The 23,516-nt window shown below is 38.5% G+C and overlaps 1 protein-coding gene across 6 annotated transcripts in view; it reads left to right on the forward strand.

The window, feature by feature from the left end:
- The window catches only part of AGAP1 (ArfGAP with GTPase domain, ankyrin repeat and PH domain 1), a 361,066-nt gene that overhangs the window by 137,542 nt on the left and 200,008 nt on the right, over positions 1–23,516 (forward strand). For 5 of the 6 annotated variants that reach the window (XM_080347158.1, XM_080347153.1, XM_080347156.1 and 2 more), the window contains exons 5-6: positions 1,185–1,326; positions 4,976–5,110. The exons of the other annotated variant lie outside the window; for it this stretch is intronic. In XM_080347158.1, coding sequence (XP_080203284.1) covers positions 1,185–1,326; positions 4,976–5,110 — 277 coding nt within the window. The remainder of the gene's footprint in view (positions 1–1,184; positions 1,327–4,975; positions 5,111–23,516) is intronic. 6 annotated transcript variants of the gene reach the window in all.

Genomic DNA, 23,516 nt, shown 5'->3' on the forward strand with positions numbered 1-23,516 from the left:
TAATGAGCTCAGCAACTTTAGTACATAACTTCATACTGCTGGCTCTTTTTCCTTCCTTTTGCATATGCAGCTGGGGATGCCTTGCTAAAAACTGAGATCGTTTGAACCTACAAGTCAGTGATTGAAGCAGTTTAAATACTGCTGGTAAAGCTGAAGTAAAGTGCTTAAAAACCTAGGCTAGTCTCATAAAACTTTCAAAAATGTGTAGTAGAAATGTTTCCCAAATGAACCCTCCTGCAGCCGTTTGTATGTTCAGTGTGTCCCCAATCTACCTGGCATATTGCAGTAGTAATAAAATAAAAGGTATGAATTCTGATGGCTGAAACTTGTTTCCATTCGTTTAAACTTGGGTAGGAATGGAGTCACTTAGGGAAAAATAAAGGCAGTGAGGTAAGCTTAACTTCAGTCTTTTTTTGATGTCCTGTATACATTTGTTGTTATATTAAATATATTTGAACAATCTTATTCCACTTGTGAGCTACAACTTTGTCACTTGCATGGTCACATAAGCAGTACCTTGCCTTGGCCTGTGTGTCTGCACGTCTTTTAGCAGATTACTGATGCCAAGGGAAAATAGTTTGTTTGCACACTGAAAGCTGGATGAGACATTCAGTACTGTTTGCTTAGAATGTCTGTACAGTGAAAAAATGGAAATTTGAAAAGAATGGGTTTGGACATTCATCAAGATGTGAGAATTACTCGCAATGCTTGTAAAACCGCAACTGTAGTATTTGTCCTGGCGTTAACAGGAACAACATCAGCATGCGTGCATGGAAAGCACAGAGTGGGGAAAAAACACACTAAATGGGGTGCTCAAGTTCCTAGAAACAGGTGCTTTTCATTTATAATTCACAAATTCAGAAATCTGAAGCTGTCATGTTTTGCTGTGAATCAAAACCAACGTACACTATTAGTAGTTGGGCTTGTAATACCATATACCAGTGAAGGAGAAATGCAGTTGTGAGCGTGGGGAAAAGCCTTCATGTATCCCAGATCACCATCACTTACAATGACGAACGTTGATTCATCATTTTAGCAATGATATGCCACTTTTAAGGCCTTGTTTATTATCACTAACGAAGTTTCTCTGATGTGTATTTCCCTCCAAGTAAGGTAAGAATGTTCATCTTTTTTCCTGTTCACTGCTTTTCTCACACTATGCCTTTTCCATTTTTATCCTGCAGTTTGCCATGTGGGTGGATGCTGTTATATTTGTCTTCAGCTTGGAAGATGAAATCAGCTTCCAGACTGTTTACCACTACTACAGCCGGATGGCAAACTATCGTAACACTAGTGAAATTCCAATGGTACTGGTGGGAACCCAGGGTAAGTGCAGTTTTGATTTTTTAGCATATTTCTGTGACCCTATAGACTGTTCCAAGCTGGCAAAGCCACATCCTGTCCTGTCCCCTCTCTTCCATCAGTAGTGACATTCTGATGATGAGAGCTTGTGAATAAGCTGGCAGTTAATCAGCAGGGTGGTGTTCTGCCCTCTGGGCTTCCTCAGCTGGCTTTGCTATGGGCCATGGCATTGCAGTGCCTGGTTTGAGACAGGAGACAAATATCCATGCAGCACCCTTGGGAAAGGGAGTGTAGGACTTTAGCAATGAAAATATTTAACAAATGTTTTCAGTGCTTGCTAGTCCCTTGCTCAGCAGGGAGATGCTGACATTGAATTTGGGTAGGTGAGTCAGTTGCGTAATGAAGTTCTGACATCAGACCCATTGCCATTAGTTTGGCAGTGGAGGAGTAACCCATACTTCAGCATTCCTGGGAGGCCTGTGGATCAGAGATTAAAAACCTACAGTGCTGTTTAAGAAACGGAACTGAACTGTGCCCTTATGCAATCTCACACCATTCTTCAAACCAAATGGAAATGCAACTTTTAACCTCCTGAAACAATCCCCCCCATTCTGTTTTTCCAAAACCCCTTCTGGAGCAGCAGCGCTAGCCATAGCTATCCCATGGGGAAATGCGGCAGGGGAAAGGTACCAACAATATTTCAGTTTATTTTTCATCTGAGCTGTCTTTTGTGCATCCCCTGCCTTGTTTTGCCAGTTGGTCACATTAATGTTTCATCAGTTTCCCAAACTGCAGTAGGTTTGCAGGGAGTAGACACACGAGTTGAGGCCGTTCTGTACCTGGCCATGTAGATGTCCCTCCTCTGATAATTCTTGCAAAAATTAGGAGTTCCTGCATAGGTGCCAGACTTGAGACTTCTTACTTTATAGAGCTGCTGTTTCGGAAGCATAGTACAGATGTTTTTGTGAGTTCCTTTATGATGAATCATTGTGCTCAATATATTGTCAGGTTACTGTGTTGAAGGGACGACACAAGTGTCACGAATTGCTCTTGTAGGTTCAATTTTTTGGGTATCTTCCCTTTGAGTCTGGTGGCGTTGAAGCTTTTCATCACTGCTTCAGCTTATTCTTTTGTCAGCCTTGTTGTCAGGGAGCAGTTTGCCTTCCCCTGCCCACTGCCACGTGTGGGCAGGAGGAATCGCAACTGGGCTTTGGGGCGGAAACAGATGACAAAAAATGAAAAGGGAAGCAGGTCCACAAGAAGTCCTAGGACAGCAGAAACTACAGCCAAAAAGCAGAAATGAACTGCTTTGAAGGGCCCCACTGTCAGCTTAAAACTGGAGCTGAAAAAGGAGACGGGGAAACATTTCCGTGAGGTGCTTTCGTTTCTGCACTTCTGGCACTTTGGGGTATGGTTTCCCATTTCATTCCAGTTATTAGCAGAAAGGAACTTCTCAAAGAAAAGGCAGAACTTTTTCAAAATATGGTTTCTGTTGCAGTACTGATACAAAGAGGATTTCTTTTTAAAAATGAGACTAAAGATACTGCTAGTTCTGGGAGTAAGCATCAGAAGAAAATACAGCTTTTTGACTACATTAACTGCCAAACTGTGTAGTGAAATGAAATATATTAAATATAGAAATATACCTGATAAAAATATATTTGAAATAAAGCTGTTTGACATCCAGCTTGTTGGTTCTGACTGTTATTCTTTAAATGAGGTGTGAAATGAATTATCTCCCAGAATGTCAGCACTTGCCTGATGAGTCCAGACGTTCTCCTCTGCGTCACTGTTCTGTGACAGGCCAGCCTGTAGCACTGAGTTGGCTTCAAAAATCACACTTTTTGCAGCCATGGTGTTGCTTATCAATCAATTCCTTTCTGGTTAAATGTTTTCAGCGCCCTCTGCTGATTAAAAACAGAATCTGCTGTTAGTGTTCCAAATAACTGCTCTGGTTTTATTAGATCTCATGAGAAAGTAGCGATAATATGAGTTGAGGTACGGTCATGTCATGCCCAGAACTGAGCCTCAAGTACAGGATTGCAATAGGCACTGACTCGATGCTAATGTTAAAGGGATGATTCTTTTTTCCAAAGAATGACGGTAGTTTTGCTGCCATGGAAAATACCAGGTTTTAGGAAAACATTCTGAGCTGCTCTAACTGCTGAAATGGGTGCCTGGTGTTAGTAAGGTAGTAGCTGCAGAGTTTTGTGGAACAGGTTGTACTGCTGTCTCACCTTACAAGGATATATATATATGTATAGATAGATATATAGATATAGATAGAAATATATCTATCTGGAAAAAAAAATAAAAAAACAAATCACTTTTCAATATTTGTTTATATCATTATCACTTTATAAACAGTCAAGCAGTATAACCTTTGTATAGTTTTTTCTATGATGCAGCAGCAATGAAGAAACTCCTCCTTCATCTGTTAGTGGGGTTGTTCTTTTTTTTTCCTAGTATAAAGTTTTTTTTGGCTCCTATAGATAAACTCTGGAAATTTGTGTTAAAAAGCACATGTGAAAAGTAGCTCTTGCAGAGAGGTACAAAGTATTATTATTTGTTTAGAAAAAGATTGGTTTTATTGGCTGTGCAGGATGTTCACACAATGTCTCATGGGTGCCTTTGCATCAAGGTTCGAGGCTCAAAGTCATTTACAATAAGTTTCCCGGATCCAGCCTTGGTTGTGTCTTAGCAGCCAGGTCACAGTGTATGCTGTGACTACATCAAAAATCTGCGCTTCACATTAAACTAGCAAGTGTCCGCCCTGACCGCTTTGCCTCCTACTTGTGCACCGCTGGCTGTGCTGGGGCAAAATGCAGAGAGAACCAGCCTAAAAAATCACAAGGACCGAAAAAAGCATCCAGGGAGAGTTAGGTGAGGAAGAGCTGGACTCTAGATTTTTAGCAACATGACAATTGCAGTCCTGTATGACTTTGTTATTTCTTATTTACCCATCGTGATTTTTTTTCTCGCAGGTGTCTTAGTATTGGCTAGGTCATTTTGGATTTTTGTTTGTTTTGTTTGGTTTATTGTTTGTTTGGGTTTTGCTTGGTTTTGGTTTTGGTTTGGTTTGGTTTGGTTTGGTTCATTGACTTTTGTTTGGCTTTGTTGGTTTCTTTTGTTTGTGGTTATATTCTTGTAAGAGAAGCATCTCTCACGCAACTCCGGTGGTTTCCCTGCTTTCCCCAAGCGTTACAGTTATACCTGGTACCATTTCTCCCCCCATGTTCTTGTCCTTACAAACGTGTCATATCTTGTGCTTTACGCTCTACATGTGAAAGTTACTTGTAATCCACTGCTGATATTTATAGGAGGCCCAAAGAAATCATTTGACATTTCTTTTTACCAGCCATTTGTTTTTCTGTGTGTAATTTTGCATCAGAACTCATGTTCTTTCAGGTGATTTTGTGTTTTTTTACGGTTAGTGTCCTCAATGTATTCTAATGTAACCAAAAACGTTTTTGTTTTTTTCTGACTTTTAGAATCTGTGTGTGGGTAATTTTGACAACAAAGTATAAAATTGGAGTGATGTGCACCCCTGTAATTTCCTAAAAGTTCTTAAAGTCTCATGGTTTGTACTTCAGTTCACTGCTAGGGCACAATTACGAGATGTTTTCAAATTATATTTAACTATGTATTTCCCCCCCCCCTGCTGTTGTTGTAGATGCTATAAGTTCCAGTAATCCACGTGTCATAGACGATGCCAGAGCGAGGAAGTTATCGAATGATCTCAAGAGATGCACTTACTACGAAACCTGTGCTACTTACGGACTCAATGTGGAGAGAGTCTTCCAAGATGGTAACGATTGCTTTTTGCATCCAGCATCTCGCACAACACTCTAGCTGGTTTTTTAAATAACCACCAATGTCTGAGAGTACTTGCCTGTTTTGCAAGCATTCATTAATGTTTCATTAAAGAAAATGCTGGTTTTAAGGGTTCTATTATATTAAGTGAAGTCAAGGGCTCCTTATGCTGATCACAGCACATGTACACTGTTGTATTCCATATCAGCACCTTTAGTCTTAAGCATCTTAAGCTGGTTTTAGCCTTTTATCTATTTTTCAGTTTTCTTCTTTATTATTTTGACAAAGTTTTCTTTGTTTTTAGTGCTCATGGATAAGTTGAGAGGCTGTTTGCAGAAAGCAGTTGAAAATTGTCTTCCACACTTGAGAAATTCAGATTAAATTGAGAAAATTGTTAGGAACAGAGAACAAGAAATAACACATGGCATTTGTAGAGTGTTAGAAGTTGACAGTTGTGTGTAGGGGTTTAGAAGTAAAGTTGGCTACTTAACAGTGATTTAAAGCATAATTAGCAGCAATGTTCTAATTTGCCTTGTAGAAGGTATTGGGGATCATTGTCTACTGTCTCAAAAAAAACCCTGAATAATTAAAGTTCTTTCTGACCATCTGTAACTATTGTGGAACAGTTACCCCTTGGAGAAGCAATGTTGAACTTGGTCGTTGCTATATGAGATGGGCTTTGTGCACCCTCTAGTGGAAATTCATCCAGGTGTCTTGGGGCTTTGCTGTATTCTCATCATGGTTGTCTAGCGGCTGTTCTTCTGCTTCTAAAAACCTTCCTAATTATATAGAAATATTTCTCGATTCGTTCTGGGGTTTATTTTGTTGCCAGCTCTTCATTGCAGGGGCCTTTGCTGTCTCTGGTTATGTGAGATGCTGTCAAACCAACATGTATCAGAAATGTGGGCAAAGAAAGTGAAAATTTTAATAAGCACAAAACATACTAATTTTTGAATCAAAAAAAAGAAAGCAAAACATTCACATTTTTAAACAGGAAACACTGACATGCACTGTGCCAGGTTTAATTACAAGAAAGAGTGTTTTTACCTATCTTGTTGATAGGATTTTAGATAATAACGTTGAAAACTGTGTCTTTGTGCTTTGCTCAGTTTTCTCTTGATCTAGTTGCAGAAATTGCTGTTTCCACTGTCTAAATTTTCTATATTGAATATGAGTTTCAAAGAACCAGTAGGGTTTGTTAATGCTTTTATTTTTGAGCCCTAGCTATAGTTAGATTTTTAAATATATATTCCAAGTCATGGTGTTTGTGGATCTTGGCAAAAAGCTAGTGTGACAAACTTGTAAACTTCCAGGAAGGTTGTTTGTCTCTCTGCTATATTTCAGTATTAAGTAAAAAGTCTTGACAAAGATCATGTGTTTCAGAAATACCAAGGTTTTGGTTTACCTACATGGCAGTCAACCAAGTGTTTAGTAGCTGCCAACTAATCCGATTAGCAATGTTTCTGTATAAATGTGTTACAGTCGCCAGACACGTCTGGGAGCGAATCCAGTTCCTGATAATTTTTGCTGTTTATTTCAGCAGGAGACAAAGCAACTTCTTAACCCCATTAAATGAGGAGGTGTGAATGAGCAGTGCAAGTTGTTCTGAGTGAGAGCTCGATCACAGGACGCCTGGTTGGTGCAAATCCAGCACGTTCCAGTTGAATGAACGCTTAATAGTGTGTTTTAGCGGCTTCTTCAGAGGGTTCATACAGTCCATATACAGAGCACCATTGAATGGCAAGGAGAAGAAGTAGAGAAGTTTGGAGAAAACACCTAATTATCTTTTCTTTAGCAAAAGGATGTGAAATATTGTCTGATTTGTGGGCAGATAGAAGGAACGGTGGGGAGAGCTGTCACTTGGGGCTGAGCCTATGTCACAACTGCTTTAATGACAATTAATGCTGTGAAAACCTTGGACTAATGAGAATAACTTGGCTTTTTTTACTTTCTGGCAAAGAACAGATTATATGAAATTGTATTCAATTGAAAATAAAAGCTAATAGCATGAAATGTATGCACATTTTACACACACACTCCAATTTTGTTCCAATTTCATTGTACGGCATGAAATACAAACTGTACCTAACCACACCTGATGGAATCCAGTAAAATTTGCCGCAGTGGCTTGTGACTTGACATCACTGGCTCATCATGGTGTTTAAATTGGCTCTTCTTATGCTAAAAGAGTTGGGCCCTTTCTTCATCAAGGGAGCCAGGTATCTGCCTGGTTGTCTGGGTTTGGCCCTGTACCCATGGGGTTTTATGTTTTGTGTTTGCTGTGTTTTGGTGATGTTTTTTTGTCTGTGTGTGGGGTTTTTTTTCTTTTCTTTTTTAGATTCAAGGGAATTCTTGAATACAACCCTTGAGGGACTCACTCTTCGCCCCTCTCAAGGGACTTCTGAGCTCTTTTTGCTCAAAAGCAAGCACCGCACAGTATTGGTTTGTAACTTCAGTTTGTGTTCAGATCCTCTCCAGAATAAATGGAGCTGATTATCCAACATCAGAAAGCCTGGTCCGACTTAAAAAAAACACATCTTGATGTAAATATTGTCAGTAAACAAGGAAAAGAAGAGCTGAGGGGAGGAGGAACAGGATAGAAGTAGTTCTTCACCCAGCATGCTCTTAAGCATTTCTTATTATTTTGAGGTAACCCTGAGTCAGTGCCAGCAGCTGGCCTAAATTCAATGTGTTTTTCAGTACATTTGAAAGAGGTATAGACTAATTTTTGCATTACAAAAATGTTCATTAATAGATGAAGGCATAAGATGGGTTTTTTTCAATTGTTTATAGCTAAAGAAAAATATTTATTGACAAGTTAGTAGCTGTATACAAGGTGTAGAGCTACTACACTCATTAAGACAGGTTTCTGTATATTGAAATTGTTTCTAGACTTTGTTCCCAGCTGGATGGATATCTGGTCTCGGATTTTAGCTATAGGATTTAGTCACTAGGTATTATATTCTGATGTAGGTTTTGCTCAGTGTTTTGATGTTCCAAGCGTCTGCTTTGGTGGTTCTGTGAGGGTATTTCAGTAGTTCAGTATGTTGGCCAGGATGTCCCACAGTTTTTGCTGGTTTGTGATTTTGATGAGCTCTTCATTTCTTCTATTTTTTTAGAATCATTTTGAAGGGCTGTGGCTCCTTTTTCTGAAAATGTGGATATTGTGGATGCAATAGGGGAAGATGGGGTTTGGCTTAGTCGTGTTAGCTTTAGTGCTCTCACTTTGCATACAACAAGTCCTATTTTAATCAAGTCAAACACTATGCAGTGGTTTGCATCAGCTGTCATTTACATGTGAAGTTTGTAGTTCAAATACACTTTATTCTCCCTCTTCTGTTTTTCAGGAGGTTTGAATTGCCAGTGAGTTGGTAAATCTGAAACTGTCTGTAAACTTCCAGTGTCCAAATCCATCTGTTCCCAGTCCTGGTTACAGCAGACTTGTCTTTAACATACCCATTAGTAGTTTTGTTACAAAAGGTGCTTTTTCACAAGTTTTTTCTAAAATCTAGTTTATTGTTTCTGTTTTCTACCTTTTGGGTGAAGAAAATGAGATTGAAGAGTGTTTTATTCATTGCACACACATTAGAAATTCAATTCCTAATTTTTCTGCCCAAGCATCCACTGAACTCTGTTAGTGGTCATTGATTATGACTTTTGTCTGCTATAACTCATTTCCTATTTTCCTCACAGTTGAGTGGTAGAATAATTTAACTTGAATTATTATTATTATTATTAAAACACTGCTTTATTCTTTAGTTAAACCCAAATACGTTTCAATGCTTCCTTAGAGTTGATAAGTTCACTATTGATGGTAACAGAGCATAGGATCATAGTATCATTTAGGTTGGAGAAGACCTCCAAGATCATGGACTCTGTAGGTTCATCTTTTGTAATGCAAACACTGCTTTATGATAATATTTCACTTTTGTCTGCAGAAACTTTTAATGAAGGCTGATGTGTAGTTAATGTACAACTGTGTATTTTTAGATAACTGGTTTCTAATGCTTTAAGAAGCTGAAGACTGTAACTTGTAAACAGTAGTTGTCAGGATGGTTATTCATAGTCCTTTGGAATGCACATGTGATGAATCACTCGTTTTCTGATACTCTAATAATAATGTACAAATTCAAGTGTTTCAATAGTGAGATAAAACTTGTAACTTCCTAAGAGCGATAAGTGTTCAAGCATCCTGTGATGTGACAATCAGCTGTTCTTAATGTAAAGCAGGATTTGGAACATTTTGGAGGGCTGGTTTCAGCCTTCAGCCTTGTCCCACCTGAGTCTCGTCTCTGATGCTGTTTGAAGCTGGAGCTGCACGAGCAGGCCCCGAATTTCAGTATGAAACAAAAACCAAAAATTCCAGTTAGCTTAATAATGTGCGCAACGATGGAGGAGAGTAAATTCTTTTTTAGCATTTGATATTTGGAATTTGGAATTATCAGTCAGGAGTTAAGTTTTAAAAATAAGATCAAATGCTAATAAGATCCATTTTAATTCAGATTTCCCAATTAAGAATTAGGGGCTCTTTTTTTCCTGCTTATCAGAATGGATTTTATCAATGACATTGGAAATGATTATTTTAATATTTCTTGTCAGCACAGTATTGTAATGACTGTGTACTGCCCCAGGATGCCTTTTTAATGATTTTAGCCTTCTTGAATTAGCTTGATGTACCATTAATGCATAAGAATTGCTTTTATTTTTGTTCATGATGTATTTATAATTGCACATATTTCCCTGCTTCATGTTCAGATTTTCTTTGACCCATTTAACTCTGTGCTCTGCAATTCTCTGACGTTGCAAAGGAAAAACAAATGTTCAAATATTTAAAGGATAAACTTTTAGTGTAGCTTGCATGACTGGGTGTGAAACAAAAGGGTTTGAGTCTAATTTTAATTCAGAGCAGTTTGCTTTGGTCGTACACCTGCTCATGGTCCAAAGCAGAAGATATTTACATCATTCAGCGTAAACTGTCCACGTGGAATTCCTGTGTTTTGCTGAGGTTACTACTATAGGTCTGCATGTGTAAGGGAAAATGATGAAAACCTACTTATCGAGCATGTTGGTATTCTGTCTTTAAATTTTCTTAATTTTTGGCAGATTAAGCCAACCTTAAGGGTTTACAGCCCAACCCGCTTGTGTAGGTTGCAACAATACATAGAACAGTATTTCTTTTGTGTGTGTATATACATGTATACACATATACGTGTGTGTGAGTATTGTTACTGGTGAAGCTTGTTGGGAAGGGATTTCTGTGATGTCAAGGTCTAGAGTCTCCCTGTTAAGGCGTTGCCAGACAAATCACAACCTGGGAAGATGCACTCAGTGGAAGATTTTTAAAGCAACTGATTTGTCTTGAATACCACAGGTGACATTGCTGCTGCCATGTCTGTCTTAGGCAAAATGTGTTGGTTAGTACTGGGGTTTATTTAGGTGAGGTTGTGGGTTTTTTTGGTTGATTAGTTTTGTTGTGTGTGTGGTAGTGTGGGGGGTTTTTTTGCTGTTGTTGTTGGTTTTGTTTGTTTGTTTTAAGTACTTTGGCTTCTAAACAAGAGAGAAGGTAAAAACTCAAATAAGCCCATTTTGTTGTGTGTATGGTAGGTTGTACGTACCTGTTACCCAAATCATCAAACGCAAATTTGGGAGGTTTTACCTTTTATGGATGGCTGTAACACATGAATTTTGAAATAAAAATGCCCAAAATAGCAATAAACCTATGAACATTGAGGCAGGAGCTACAGGTAGATAATGGCAGACCACCATTGCTGCCTCACAATTTGGACCTTTAGCTCTGGTGCTGTGCTGTTGCCATTGGTTTTGGATGCTTTATTTGCAAATTAAACTGATCTTTTATTATGGACTAGACTGTGTCTACTGTGTGTAAACATTTACCAGAAATATTTTATTTCTGAATAATACTTCTAATATTATGTTGAACAACTGTGTCTAAAAGGGTACCTCGAAGTATAAATTCTACAATAAGGGACGGAAGATGACAAATTAATCCTTGTACAACCGGATTGCGGGGAAAAGCTGTCACTTGCTATCAGTGTTATCAAGTCAGCTTTTATAGATGTATTTTCATTAGGAAATGTTAATCAGTCTAATGGGAAGTAAATAAAGTCTCAGTCCTGTTCTGCTGACAGCTATTTTAGGAAGAGGCGATATTCACTCTTGCACTAGATATGACCCGAAGGCTTCTCCAGTTTGGGAGTGGGAGACTGGGGCAGTGGGAGCCGAGCGCAGAGCACTGGATATCCTGGAAATCCCTCTGTTTCCATAAGGTGCAACCGAGACCTTTGGGGCAGCATCTGAAGTGACATGTGGCTTGTATTACTCATTAGTTCGGCCAGTCAAAGGTGATTGGATCAGCCTTGGAAAACTTTTGACACCCTCCCCTGTGCTGCATCAATACTGGGAAACATCTTTTTGGTTGTTTTACGTCCAGATATTCGTATTTTACTTATTTTCTTAGGAAGGAGAAGTAGAAGCGATGTAATCTTTGCAAGCAACAAACCCACAGTTGCAGTTCATTTTAAGCACCCATTGGTGTGTAAATGAAGATAAAATTAAGGCCTTGATGTGGTTCTGTGAGGGTACTTTGGTATGTCAGCCCAAGAGCCTGACATCATGTTTGCAGCTGGTTTTCTCATTCTTGAACTTAACGGGTGGGATCAGGATGCGCAGTGCAGGGTGCAGTGTTTCAGAAGCGCTCCGATTTGTGCTGTATATTGCTAATAAAAGGTCCAGGGTGATTTAGTTTCTGGGTGCGATAAGGTAGCATTCACTATACTATGTGCAGAACTTCTCATTTGACTTACAAATGCTATAGGGTTAGTTTTATGGCACTTTGTTTAAGTCTTAATTTGAAGTATATGCAGTAAGACACCTTAATTGAAATGTGGAAGATGGTGGTGATGCAGAGCTACTCATGTTATGGAGTAGGTGACAGCTGTTGTATTTTCTGAAAACCCCAATAAATGAAAGACTTAATTAATCACATGCAAATTCTTCACTGTATGGCAACAAGAATGGTGACAGATTTCATCAAAATATGAAAGAATAAGACTTCCAGTACTGAAGATTCAGGATTGGTCCAGTAGGTTTATATCATTTAATGCAAACTTGGAAGAAAAATCCGAGGGTGGGCACCATAGTGGTTGTTTGGTAGTCAATTGCTTTTTATTGATGATAGACCTGAAGGTGAGAGGCATAAGCAGTGCATTTTATAGGATCGTGTAAGTTATGTTTGAGAGAGAAAAAGTCATAGAGTGTCTTGCAAGCAATTAGGAATTGTGTTCCATTAGCACCAAAAACTGAAGTGAAAACTAATTCTGGCAGAGGGAGAAAGTTTGAAAATTCCTGATGTTTTAAAACCTCTATCTTTTCTACAGCTGGTATTGTAAACTTGGAGATTTTGTTTCTGGATGTGTTCTGCCTCATCTGCTTACGCATTCAGTGCTGTGAATAAAATGTGAATTTTGTATTAATTTATCCTCCATCAAATATTAAAAATTACTATTGAATATATATGTGTCAGTAATATCTGTATTGCAGTCATAGATTAAATTTTCATTCTATGTGCTAATGTGGACACGGGTACTAATCTGAAGGACTGTGATTGTTCTTTCTCCAGAAATGGAGCTTGTGTTCATTTTTTGTAAGCATATCTGAAAAGTGATGGTTTCTGCTCTCATTTTTTTCTTAAGCATCAAGTATCATGTCCAATCTATAGCAATCAACTACTGCTTTTGTAAATTCTAGAGTATTGCAGATACCTCTGAAGACATGGCGTTTTTTAATATCATGTGGAAACATGCTTTCGATTTTTTTGTGCTTAAATTTTAATTTCTAATCTATTCCAACTTGGTAGTTTTACAGTCTGTGTTATGCCTTTGTCTTGCTGTTGTGTTTAGTAGCTTGGGAAAATACCACTGCTGCTAAATTGTCTTGCATCTTGCAGAGCTTTATTCTCAGTAGAGTTAAAAAGCAAAACCAGAGTAGGAATAAGTCAGATGTCAGCTTGGCAGAGGTTAAATTAGGGAAGAACATCCCTCTGCCAAATTTTGTCCTGCTGCAGTTCCTGGTGGAGCTGGTCACAGAAGCTGAAAAGAGCAGCGACAACTTCTGCAATTCTTTTTGAGCCAAGTGACCTGAACAGCAAAGTGATTGCATAGAGAGTAACACAGTAACAGCACAGCTGCTAGTGGGGCTCAACTGTGGGGGATGCAGCCAAATGTAAGCATTTAAAAAAAAAGAGAAAAAAAAATACTGCTTGGTTATATCTGCTAGAGAGACGATTCACTTTTGCAGTCGCTAATGATGCCGTGATGAAGGGTGGTGGAGCTGACCACAAGGTTAGATCAGGGCCAAAAAGGGCTTCAGCCTGTCTGATTTCTGAGAGGCTTGTCCGAACTGGAGCTCATTTGCTGCATTTTGGGGGAGTCCGCCTTGCTGGCGGGTCTGTCTGTGCTCTTCCTGCTCTATATTACAGTCTGATCACTTAATCGGATTTTTTTTTTCTTAAATTTTTATTGACAGATTTTAAAATGTGTCAACACCTCATCTGCTGCCTGACAGCGTGTGTTCTGTGCAGCATGTCCAACAGGTTCTCGGATACAGAGGGCAGTGCGAAATGTCTAAAGCTTGAGTTCTTTAATTATCCCTAATACATTGACCCTTGGTCATTGATGTAAGCTGTCTTTTATGCATTTAACCTCATTTTTTTGGCACAAATTGTGCATTAGCATTGCGGAGTGAAAGAATAAAAGCTAACAGGCAAGACGTCTCAAGACAGATGCAAAGGAAAATGCCTCCTGTCCCTTACTATAAAATTGGCTGAGAGAATAGAACCAGTCTGCTGAGAGCATCACCAGCGTGTTTTGGAATACCTGGAAACAAAACCTGTGCTCAGGGTTGTACGTACAGACTATCAGAACAAAGGTAGGAGGCAATGCCAAGCCTGGGGAGTCTTGTGGGGAAAACCTGACTTCACCTGGAGCATCAGCCGTGCCGGGTGCTGTTCTGTGCTGTTTCTAGCCACCCCTTGAGATTCCAGAGAATAATTGTTGCTCTTATGTATTTATTTCTGACATACAGCATCCCAAAGCTCTTTGATCTGAGCTGGCAAACAAAGATCTATCAAAATGCTGCTATTACATTTATATATCTTAGTTACTGTAAGTGTTGTCTGTTCCTGGGTGTGTTTGCAGTGTATTTAGTAACATCTATGGAGGAGAGTAGTTTGCTTTTTCTGCTTATAATAAAAGGGATGCTTTTGTCTGAGCTATCAAACATTTGAAACTGGTGTAATAAACATAATCCTTTTGTAATGTTCTTTGTTGTGTAACAAACACATTTTAAACATCAAAGTTTATTATTAGCATAGATTGTTCTTCAAAAGGGATTTCCGAAATGCATTGCAAATCGCTCCCTTTCAACTAATCCATATGCATATGCAAATCCTATTGAAACTCTTTGCTTCTCTGGGATTAACACTGGTGTATTCAGAGTTTAAAGCCTGCACAAATGTATGGGATGGTGCGTGTAGTAAGGCAGAATGAGTGGGGACGTCAGTCTTCTAAATTCCTATGCCAGAAACCGTCTGGCACTGCTACTGAGTTTAAAATGCATGGTTTTTTGCCGATTCTCTATAAAATAGAGAATCCTTAAACTAATTGCATTTCAATTGACTTCGAAGTTTGATCTGATGAGGTTGCTTGCAGTGATAAGTCCCTGGTGTTGTGGAAGGGAACTTGTGCCTCTGAAAAGTGGAATTTTTGCCTCTTCTCACCTAGGAAAAAAAGCATTCGCATCAATCTCATAATGTGATTTTCATCAACAGTAAGTGCACAGTGAATTCTAACTGTAAGCTGCTCATTTATTTCAGGTTTTGTGAAAATGGGATTGGCCCATGTGCTGACCAGTCTTAAACAGTGAGTTGCTTAACAGGCAACTTTATTTACTGCCAGTCACCAAGTCGGGCTATTTTGTGATGCTTATTCAGGGACATAAATATTAGTTGGATGCAGTATTGGGCTAGGAGAGCTGTTGGTATCCGGGTATCCCAAATCTTTTGATAAAGCTAGAAGTATCTATTGAACATATGACAGCTTGTTGTTCTGTTTGTATGGTTACTTTAATAATGCCCAAATATTTGGGGTAATGCTATATTTGATGTGTATTTTGTAAATTTTGTTTATTTTCCCTAGTTGTGTCAGAGCGTGTGCCCAAAGCAGCATGGCCAGCCTCTGTCCCTTTTACCATCTAGTTACTATTTTGTGGAAAACAGAAAACACATTGCACCACTTGGAGATAAGTCTGCAGAATATAGAACTACATTTTGAATAGCCTCTCTTTACATATGTAGATATTTCATTCATTTTGTCTTTCCAGAGGTAACAATCTTCCTGTGACCCATGTATACTTGTCTGAGCAATGCATGCTCCATTTTGTTTTAAGAAGGAAGCTGGAAAGTTAGTTGGCAGATGGATGGGACTGTTATGAAAATTATCCTGACTATTAAATGCAACTGCTGGGCACAGGGGCTCGACTAGTTTTATTAAGGGATTATGAAAATCAGGGACTCTGGCGAGTTTATTTGATATCAACTGGTTGTTCCTTTTGTGTGCCCTGGTTAAGACAGCATTTTGAGAATTTGCGGGTTAAAATACTTGTGCTTTCTTGGCTGTTACTGCCTGTCCTGATGCTGACAGCTGGTTCATGTAATGTGCTTGTCCTTTTCCTGCCAAGTCAAGAAATAGCTTGTGCTACTGCAAATGCCATGTCAATAACTTGTCCTCCATCAGTATTAGATTTAAAAATGTGGAGGATGTGTAAGGAAGAGATGATCAAAATACCAAGTACAGTACAAAAATTTTGCCATTAAGAGCTTTTTTCTTCCTCATTTGAACTGCCTGTGATGTGGCGGGGGACTGGGATGGAGCAAGAAGTAGTTTCTTGATGGGTACACTGACACTTGGCATGTCTGACTTCACTTCCGTTATCTGCTGATAATTGGTAGCTAATGTGAAGTAGCCAAGCTGTTTGCTTTGGCCTGTAGTTTGCTGTTGTTTGGTTTTCTTTTTGCACCCCCTCCCCTTTTTTTTTTCCTATTTGGCTGCTGACTTATAGCCCTTGAATGAAAGTTTCCTGTAACTTCAAAACTTTGAATTAACTTTTCAAGAAATCTTACACAGATAGAAACAGAAGGCAGGGAGTTCTTGAGCATGTTTCAGTCATCCGTGTCAAGCGCTCTGTTCTGCTTGGTGGCAAACGCTGCATTGACTCGGGAACCTCTGTGGAGAAATGGAATGTCTTTGCCAGCCACTCCATGCCAGTACATTGGTATTTTGCAGTTCTTACCGAGCCGGCATCACAGTTTAACCAAAAGTCCTTGCCTTGTCCAAATTCATTTACAGACTTCTTACTGGGATTAGTTTCTTTTGTGCCTTACACCTACTTGCATGACTGAAGACTTAATTTTCTTCAGAGCTTCTTCCATGGAAGACGGTCATCTCTGACCTTAAGACAGTGGTGTCAAACTCATTTTCACCAGGGGCCACATCAGCCTCGTGGTTGCCTTCAAAGGGCAGAATGTAATTTTAGGACTATATAAATGTAGGAATAGTTACCTTAGTAGTAGCCTTAAGACACTGGGGTGAGATCCAGTGATGCCGGGCAAGGGGAGGGCGCTGCACCACTGGAGCCGGCAGCACCCACTGCCACAGGCTTCATAAAGCTGATATAAGACTAAAAAGCTGATGGATTTTTGTTAATAATTGTATGGATACATATTCTTTTACATTTCAGTATAATAAACCCCAAGATTTCTAAGCACACAAGGTACTGCTGTGTTAGGTACCTTCTAGAGTGTCTCACCACATGCCCTTTGAAGAGGCTGAAGATGGCTTTTGGAGTCACAAAACCAATTTTAAATTTAGAGCTTAATGAAAAACCTTTGCCTGTCTGCACTTAATGAAATAATACTATTGGCAGATGCTGAAGAAATATTTTTTCCATAGAAAATTGGATTTTGTGCATAAAACTTGTTAATATTAATAAAGACAGGTCATTACTAGTTTCAAGTCATATATGCAAACTCCAAGAGATGTAGTGTGTTAGTGACGCTTCCATTGGTGATACTTTTGTATAAAAAAAAAAATCCAAGGAGTAAATCATCTTCAGTTTAGCATATATACAATTGACTTGCTCTCATCATTTATGCCTTTTCTGATGGCTGATACAGTTGCTTGTGTCTCATGCATCATAATTTACAGTCTCATGGAAAGGTATGTTTAGATTTAAGCTGTGCAATAGTGTAACTAATGAGAAATATAGGAAATTTATGGCACTTGATGATTGATTGGATAAGTACTTAGACATTAATTGAAATCTGAGGAGTCCCAGCTGTCTTTCAGTTTAAAGGGGGGAAAAAAAAAGTCTCTTTGGACAAACAAAACTATTGCTTCATAGTATTTTGGAAGTACTTTTCATGTTTATGGAAAACATGGTTGGAATGGAAAGGGGTGAGGCTAGTGGGTTATTTCTGTAATTTGCCACTGCTTGGGTAAGGAGTGTGTGTCCCCAGATCACCTGCAGGAACCCGTTAATTTGTACCTATAGCAGCATCACTTAACTCCTTATTTTACAACCTCAGTGGGACTTCACTTGCCTTCCTCTAGGACTGTGCATTTTAGCCCCGATTCAGTAGAGAAATTTGGCCATAATCAGCAGTTTCTGCTTCTCTTCCCTGTCCCTGTTTAGCAGGGAGGGACTCGGGCCTGACTGTTGTGTGACAAATTATCTGGATAAATACTTTACATTAATCTCTCCATTAATAGCGCTGTTGAACCGGTCATCTCTGAAGAGATCACACAGCTCTCTTCTGTGCTGTCATTCTGTAAATGTACCATTCTTGCTGAAGCTTAGTCTTGTGAAAATGTCTAAATTTTCCCATTAAGTGCTTAAAAAGTAATAAAACTAAAGCCATTAGCCTTCACTCGTCAGATCTGTATCAAGAGAAATATTCTTCAGTGCAATAAATCTGATCAAGTGTTCGACATTTATATCATTCGACTTCATTCTCTGGAAATGGACCTTTGAAGGTAAATTGCATTAAGTAGGGCAGTTTAAATTTTTAATACAATCTTATTGTAACTGTTAGCAAATGATTAAAGTGCAAAAGGGGGGCTTATATGTTTTATGAGATTTATGTTAAATGCTGTGTGATACTTCTGTTCTGGTAGGATACTGCTTTTGTGACAGCTGAGTGTGCATAAAACCCACAGAAACAAATAATTTAGCCTTTAGAAACCGAGTAGATGACTCTACATCTGCTCTTTGACTTGTGGAGATGGTTTGTGGAATGGCATTTATTTGAGCTGCGAGTGAAGCAGCATTCTTGGTAACAATAAGTTTAACTGTTGTTCTAATGGGAATTGTGAAGTCTGAGAGGTGGATTTTAATGGCTCAGTGGACAACAAGCTAATCAGCTGAAGTGTTTTGTTTTAACCTTATTGAGAGCCTTGGTGGTTTGTTGTGAAGAAGGTTTTTCTTTAAATTCCAAGGACATTGTTGTGTTTCTTGATTTTGATGATGAATAATGTGTATAACATGCATCAGAAACAGTGACGTATTTGTGCATCTTTGGGATGTTGCTGCAGTGTTATTATTGGTTTTGCTTTGCACAGTGTCCGTGTTCTTACGTTGCAACTCAGTTTTATACGGGACCTCATCACCTTTGGGTGTCGCGGGGTCAGTGTTGCAACAGTGAAGCTTGATTGTCTTGAAAGTACCTCAAGTTCTTTTATTTTGAGAAATTCTGCTAGGGAGGGGTAACAGCTATGTGGTGTATATCTAAAGCTCAAAACCCGCAAAGCTGCTCTTGTCCACAGATGCAACACACTTTGAAGACAGAGCTCCTGATGTTTGGGGGCAGACAGTCAGGGGGCTGGAAATATTCACCATGAGACATGATACCTGATTTCTTTTTTTGTTGTTTTGAGGAGAATATTCACATCTTGAGGAACAACATCCATATTTAAAGTGAGGGGGGTAATATTTGTTCAAATGATATAGTGAACATGATGTTTTTGATGTACCGCAGGAATCCGATTAGAATGGACGGAGCTCTCCGGGGGTTTGCTGGTCCAGCAAATGATATGCCCCAATAGTTCTCATCAAAGCAGGGGTGACTCCTCTACGTGTAAATCATCTGCTTTGTAGTATTTGGTCTGCCATATGACTATGTCTACTAGATGTGCCAGGAGGGCAGGGGAAGACAGATATAGCTTGCCATTATTTCAGTCTTGACTATAGAACTGAAGTGTGCTTTCAATTGTATGGTTTTATTAATCCAGCTGCAGTTTGGAGCATTATCATCACACAATGACGGGGAAAGTGTGATGGTTGGAAAATGGGATAAAAATTATAATTTCACTTAAAATGCTGGGATTGATTACGCATAGGCATTATAATGTCTCTGCCTTTGTGAAGTTTGGTGTTAAAACATGGAAACGAGAAAACTGCTGCCTTAATGACTGCGTTATTTCAAATAGGTCCTGGCTGAAAAGGGATTTTGAAGTATATTACAAAATTACCACAGAATACCAGTCTAAAGTCATGAGTATTCATTGGTTTAGTTAATACCTAGGTGTAAGAGAGCACAAGTGAGGCTGGATATTTAAATGCTCAATAAAATTAGGTAGTTTTCCACAAGAACAATTAAGCATTAGCAGAGCATCGGAAGAGTGGAAGGTGTAGCTTGTGCTTTGGAGTGCCATTAAGCCGCATTCTGGATGTTATCCTGTCTTCCATCCACGTCATACTCAGATCTTCAGGGTTGAACAGTCTGTCTGCTTTCTGACAGTTCAGGCTGGAAAGGGAGTTTATGTCAAAAGTTTGTGGAACACCTTGAGATGGAGCAAAACAGGAGGATCAGGTCACCCGGGCTTGCAGCGATCGCTGACTATGGACACTGCTTTTTGTGAGCCGTGAAGCGGGTGCTAAACCCTGCCGTGGCATCCCAACCTGTCTTGCCTACAAACAAGCTAGTTTTAGGACTGCTGCAATACTTCAGAATTTGAAGATGTTTAATTTCTGTTGACAAATTACATTTCTCACTCTGCTACGCTGGGGATACAGCCCTTGTTTTGAGACGAGTTGTGCTTTGTAGCACAGAGCTCTGTGATGTCAGGGCACGGTTGTGCCTCTGCATTCATAGATTTTGGGTTTTTAGGAAATGATTTTAACTCTTTTTTTGTTTTTTAAGTTAAAAAAATAGTCATTGATTATTCTAATGAAAGGCCTTTTTTTGCTAATAAAATATTTTCTTCACAAGTGAACTGACAGAACTACGAATGAGGCATAAGTTAAGTTCAACTTTAGTAAATGTGAATCAGTTTCTTTCTTTATACAAGGATGGATATATCTGATTCTCACTAATGTAACCAGAAGCCTTCTATGATTTTGTGCCATTTTGTGTGCTAACAGGGAGCTTATTGGATGTGCCTAAATCTTTAGAAAGTATAAATATTGTCTGTGGAAACTGGAATTCAGTAGCATGACCTTACAAAGTAGCTACTTCAAAATGTATATGTGAAACTGCTTGCCAGGTGGTAAAATTCTTAAGCACATAGACTTATTTATTAATCATATTTATCATGTCAAAACATAGAATTGTGTAACATACGATATTATGCTTAAGAATTTTATTCTTAATGAATAGCTAAACCCCAAATTATTTATGGGCGTTGTAGAAAACATATCAATTTTACATCATTGTATTTGAATGTGCTGATTTCTGGTTTTGGGTTTTTTCTGTGTTTTTTGTTGTTGTTGTTGTTGTTTCAATATTTAGTAACCGTTGTGTTTAAAATTGTATCTTTGTGTGGTGAAATAGGAGGTTTTATGCCTTGATTCCATGATAATGGAAATATCAACAGAGCTTCATGATTTACTGGTCAGGTAAATCCGTGTGCAAAAGTCTTCACCTGTGTGTCTAACACAGCATTTGCCTTATAAATCCTCAAGCCATATGCTTGTACTTGCAACACAATTCTAGTAGTGAAGAAAACATAGTTTATTTTGAAAATTTCTTTAGATGCCAGATGCTTTCCAGATTGTGTAGCAGATTTATTGACATGTTTGCTTACCTAATGTTAGAGACAGTGATTTGCATCAAAGTTGGGAATAAGTGATATGCAGTGTTAATCATAGTTACCTGTGGAGGAAAAAATATATATTGGCATTGATTAGAGATATTTAATACTGAGTGTTATTTATAACTGTATTTTCATATCTGGTAAAAGATGAACAGTTGTTTTTTATGAGAACCAGAGCTGAAATGTGTATTTCAATGAAAGCATCACAAAAACCCCAAGTTACCAGTAAGATGTGGTTTATAAATTTATTTTAAGGGGAATAGTATTAATATATTTTAGAAACATTAACACTGAACTAGCCCACTGTAGCTGAACTTATTTACTATGGTGATTGTGAAACAGTATCTTTCAGTATAAAATATATGTGTTCATACATACTTTTCCTATTTACTTGTATTACAAAATATCCTAGTAGTTCTTGGAAGCTCTCTATCTGAGGAGTTATAAAAGTGTTTTAGTAGGGTGGAAGAACTGTGCATTTTAGTAATAAGATTCAACTTAAAGCTGTTTTTTGGAGGCTGTGTAATAATATAATAAAACTATGATCTATCTATCAACTTTTATTTGTAATGCACATTATGTTCAGTGTAGATGTTTCTTCTTGTGGGTGAGCTGGAGCTCGTTCTGAAGCTTGTTCATTCCCACAAGAATATAAACAGGTGTTTCAAACAATTGTGCACCATTTCCCTGAAAATAAGCCCTACCCTAAAAATAAAGCCTAGCATGAGATTTCAGGAGTTTTGAGGATGCTCAAAATATAAGCCCTACTCCAAAAATAAGCCCTAGTTACAGTTAATTTAAGAAGTCAACCAAAACAGTGTCCAGGCAGCTATATGTGTAAAAAAAGAGTAATAAGTGTTGGAGCAAAAATTAATTTAAAACAGTGTCTTATTTTTGGGAAAACAGGGTATAGCTTAATGTTTTAACTATCCCACATTAGAGAAGGTGAAGACTAATAACAGATAAGCAACGTATATAGCATTACTTTTCCTGCTTTGTTCATGTTCTGTGGAAGTTTGGTTTCTAGCTTCATAGGTGCGGGCTTGGCTATTCTGGCAGTATTTTCATTGCAAAATTAACATGGGTAGCATTGACTTTGTTCTATCCTGAAGGTAACTGTTTATTACAGTCAGCATTTAAATCCCCCAAGTAATAGGAGCAATAACACAATAGCTTAATTTCCAACAAATTAACAGCCCTATGAGGTAATTGAGACATAAATGGAGATAAATTTGTTTGAATATAATGAGATAAAGGGAATTCAGTTAAGAATTGCATCCTATAATAAAACTTCCTATTTTAGGAGCAACTTTGAAGCTCTTACTAGATTAATCTTAAATAAGCTTTTGTCTATGTTATAGCTTTATATTAAAATAGATACCACAAGGAAGGCAATGTATTAATTGAAGAGGCAGTCTTCTCTATCAATGTATAGTATTCATTCACAGCTACTGAAGGATTTTGCATCCTTATTAGAAACTTACTTGTGGCAACAGACATATATCAACACTTCTAAAAGACAGATTTATTTGCATAATTTTGCCTGCCTAGTGTAGGAGTGGTAACTTCTCATTACTGAGTTAACACATGTTTTTAAATGTTTTGGAAAGCAGTATGCGGTGTTACTGTGATTTCCGAAGTGATGCAGAAATTCAGTTTAACAATGAGAGAAGTGAGGGAAGCTGAGAGTCACTGAGTCTCCAGAAATAAAGCTCTGGAAGCTCAGAGCCTTGGATGTTTCTTCCATGTCCTGAGAATACAGGTACAGGCTGCAGGGAGAAATGTTGCTGTCACTGGCAGCACTACATGTTCGGGAAGGGAAGAGAAGGGGAGGCAGGAAATTTGCCGCTCATCTTTCCATGGTGTGAAATGGTGATTGAGATGCCGGTGTTCTTAACCAGCTCTTTTAATAGCACGTTACCTTTCAACTTGCAGGCTGAAAAGGTTGCGTTTGCGTTGGCATTACTTAGTACCATGCAAAAGCATTTAGATTCATGTAGCAGAAATAGAAAAACAGCACTTGAAATGTATACGGTGGTTTCAGCATCTACCTGCTTACCTTGTTCTGGCTGGGGAAGAGACGCATCCCATGTGAAATACCCTGGGAGCCAGAGGGCTATGTTGAGATGCTTTTCCTTCTGGATTGTTCATCGGTGCTTAAGAAGCGCAGGGAAATATGACAAGTGTGAAAGCTCTCTGGTTAATACGACCACCCAGTGCTGCAAAGTAAAGTGT

This window comes from Nesoenas mayeri (genome assembly GCF_963082525.1).
Source record: "Nesoenas mayeri genome assembly, chromosome: 6".
In the NCBI taxonomy this organism is placed as follows: Eukaryota; Metazoa; Chordata; class Aves; order Columbiformes; family Columbidae; genus Nesoenas; species Nesoenas mayeri.